Raw genomic sequence first — 3,692 nt, forward strand, 5'->3', positions numbered from 1 at the left:
GAATAATTGAATGTTTCCTTATCAAAATTACATCATACGCCTTCATTTTGTCCAAATAAATTAGAATTTAACTATGAATATTTAAATAAAAATATAAAAGTATTTTTTTAATACTATTAAAATAATTAAACTAATCTAAGTTGCATCCGATTTCTTTCAAAAAGTATCAAGACCAACCAAATAATTGGAGTGCTGAAATGAACTGGGTTAGAAATAATTTCAATAACGATTACAAAAAATATGGAAAACACACTCACCATTTACTTTAATATTTCAATTATTTATCATTTAAAACTAAAAATGTATTCATTTTAAATTCATTTCATGCCATCAAGTTTTGCAATATGTTCGCTTCACTTACCAACCAACCCAAATTGCAACAATCATTTATGTATCTTGGCGATAAAAATATTGTAACATCTAAAGCAAAATCTCAATCAATTGAAAAATTGATTGAACTATTATATATATTTATATATATTTCATTGCAATAATAAAGATTTAGTTACCGATTCCATTGGGTTAAAATTTAAACCTAATCATTTTGTTGGGTTACTAAGGCAAATTTACTTATCATTTTTTTTAAGATTTCTATATACTTTTTGCTTAATAGGAAAATTAATTATATGTTTTTACCTGAAAGAATATTTATTGATAATGCTCAAAGTAAATTCGTATTAATGTTTTGGAATAATTAAATGGAATAATGATCAAAATTAAGAACGCAAGAAGAAATTATAATAAATAAATACTTCAGTTAAACACTTTTAAATTAGAGTTTAAGATACATTTTACTGGTAAACAGTTTATGCTTACAACTTTTAATGTACGTTGGTGCACCCTGGGTTACGCAAAATCTTTGCTGATGGCTCCTAGAAATGATTGTCAGCAGAATCATTTACTTCGCATTGGACTAGCCCAGGGGTGAGCAACTTTTTTAATCAACGGGCAAATTAAAATTTTAAAATTTTTTGGTGGGCCGCACATAAAGTAACACTTATTAATAATTTACAAAACTTTATTTATAATAAACATTAGAATAAAAAAATATAAAATTTAAGATAAAGTTAAGATTTCATATACAAATTTTAATTCAAAATTAAAACAAACAAGAAAAGAACAATAAAACGAATTTACTTGAAATTTTTAATGAGAAATTTGGCGCTGTTTTTTCGATACAAGCTGATCAATATCAGCCGGAATTGATGAGGTAGCTACACAAACACAGCTTTCTAATCGTGCATCACTCAGTTTTGACCGGTGGTCATTGTTGATAAATTTCATGGTTGAAAATAATTGTTCGCAAACATACGTACTTCCGAACTGAGACATCATTTGCTCTACATTTTTCGTCAAAAGCCGAAATTTCTCAGGACTCACATACGATTTAGAAAAATTCTCAATGTTTACTGAGAATTTTTTTTTTTAAATCGGTATCATTCTGCATGTCAATCACTTCCATTTGAAAGTCTTCGGGAACTGTATCCACATCGATATTAAATGGCGAGGAAAACATTTTTATGGAAACCGCTGTCTTCTCAGCTTTGAAGATTTGGAATCGTAATTGAAATTCGTTGATTAAAATGTCTATATATTGTGCGCAATTTTGAGAAGTAGTAACGTTTAATTTTTCCAAATGTGGAAAATGAGACTCATTATTCTGCAAAAGATTATGTTTCCACAATTTTAATTTGCGCTCAAAGCCCTGAATTTTATCATACAAATTGTGAATAAACTGTCCTTTGCCTTGAAGTTCCACATTAAGATCATTGAGATGCTGAGTCACGTCGATAAGAAACCCAAAATCGCACATCCATTCTTTATTACCAAAATGAGGAAAGGCATATCCCTTCATATCCACGAACAATTGTATTTCGCTTTTTAAGTTGTATACTCTCTTTAGCATTGCACCTCTACTAAGCCAACGTACTTCGGTATTAAAAACCACGTCGCCATATTCAGTTTCTAAATCTTTCAGGCATTCTTTAAATTCACGGTGATTTAACGATAAGCTTGGCTTAACCCCGTCCCGCCTCCTGTGGGAGGCATCCGGGGAGGCAGATGATCCATTGAACAAACATAGTGTAGTTTTACAAGTGAAAGATGATAAATATAATGGCAACTATGAACAAAAGTAAAGATGATCAGTACAATAGGTGGTTTTTACAGGTGAGTGAAGGGGTTGTACGACGCAACCACACTGCTCAGTGAGCAATTATAGCAATTACACTAATAAGTTGAGACATATGCGATGATGATGATTACAGTGGAAAGCATGAACAGAAGTAAAGATGATCAGTTCAACAGACATAAGGTAATTTTGCGATGTTCCATAAGGTAATGTCTGATTGACATAAAGTCCGTCTAATTGCAATGATAATAAATACAGTGGTTGGTTGGAACAAATCTAAAGATGGTAAATACAATGGGAATTATGAACTGAGACAAAGATGGTCATTACAGCAAGAGTAATGTGATTTTACAAGTGAATGAGGGGGTTGTGTGACGCTGCAACAGTGCCCAGTAAGCAAGTANGAACAGAAGTAAAGATGTTCGATTACACAAACAAAAAATGGTTTTTATATGGGGGGGGGGCTGTGTGACGAATCTACGGTTTCCAATAAGGTAAGGTCTAATTGGCATTATATCCGCGATTTCGATCTGTGTAGTGATTGTTATGCATAATGATTTGACGACTGTGAGAAGTGGTATCTGTCGATGATTTCCGGCGTATGTCTCTCGAAGTGTGACTTGAATATTTCAATGATTCCCTGTTTAATCTGTTTGTTTCTCCAATTTTGTCTCAATTGTTCGTAATTGAACCCGGCAGGGAAGACGATAAAATTGATAACGATAAAATTGATTAGTTTAATTATTCGCACTGTGACATTTGGCAAACTTAATCTTTTCGCACACAAATTTTCCTGGTGAATTATGCAGTGGTTAACGAATATTTCCCTTCCTGTGACTTCTCGATACTCCTACCTTCATGCTTGACATTGCTCGTGCTTCATCTGCCGATATACCAATAATTTTTTCTAATGAAATTGAAAAATTTTCCAACACTGACTTTAGTTCATCGTACAGGTCTTTACCGGTTGTAGTCCCTTGCATTGGAATCAGTGAACACAATTCTTCGGTAATATTAAATTTGGTGTCAATAACATGTAAAAAGATAGCCAGTTGTGCTGAATCGCTAATATCGTAACTCTCATCAAGTGCCAAAGAACAGTATTCAAATTTTGCAATGCGTTCGCGAAGCGTTCTTGCTATGTTCTCGGACAAGTCTTAAATTCTCCTTTCAATGGTGAAACTTGATAAACTAATGTTTGAAATAATATTTATTTTATCAGGAAATGCTATTTCTGCAACAGCGGTCAGACATTCTTTTATCATCTTTCCATCCGCAAAGGGTTTCATTTTTTTGTCAGTATTTGACTGACAACAAAACTAGCCTTTACTGCCCTATTTGATAAAATAGCTTGATTTTTAAAAATAGCCTGTTGGTTTCCCAAGTTTTTCTCCATTTGATTAAACTTTTCTATCCGGAGTTGTCCCGTTAAGTTTTTATATTGCTGTTCATGTTTTGTATCGTAATGCCTTTTCATGTTATATTCCTTTAATGTCGACACAGTCTCTGAGCATATTAAGCATTCAACTTTATCTTTGACAAAAGTGAAAAAATTATCAAA

At 32.4% G+C, this 3,692-nt stretch overlaps 1 protein-coding gene across 1 annotated transcript; it reads right to left on the reverse strand.

The window, feature by feature from the left end:
• Nucleotides 1-1,456: 1,456 nt before the first annotated feature.
• Nucleotides 1,457-3,114, reverse strand: LOC122273199 (general transcription factor II-I repeat domain-containing protein 2A-like; the record flags this gene model as incomplete). The annotated part of the gene is made up of 2 exons (XM_043057267.2): nt 2,986-3,114; nt 1,457-2,122 (listed from the first exon to the last, which is right to left on the reverse strand). Coding segments are annotated over exons 1-2 (795 nt in total), but the record flags the coding sequence as incomplete, so codon positions are not given.
• Between the last annotated feature and the right edge of the window lie 578 nt (nt 3,115-3,692).

The sequence above is a fragment of the Parasteatoda tepidariorum genome, unplaced genomic scaffold (assembly GCF_043381705.1).
Source record: "Parasteatoda tepidariorum isolate YZ-2023 unplaced genomic scaffold, CAS_Ptep_4.0 HiC_scaffold_2909, whole genome shotgun sequence".
NCBI classification, from domain to species: Eukaryota; Metazoa; Arthropoda; class Arachnida; order Araneae; family Theridiidae; genus Parasteatoda; species Parasteatoda tepidariorum.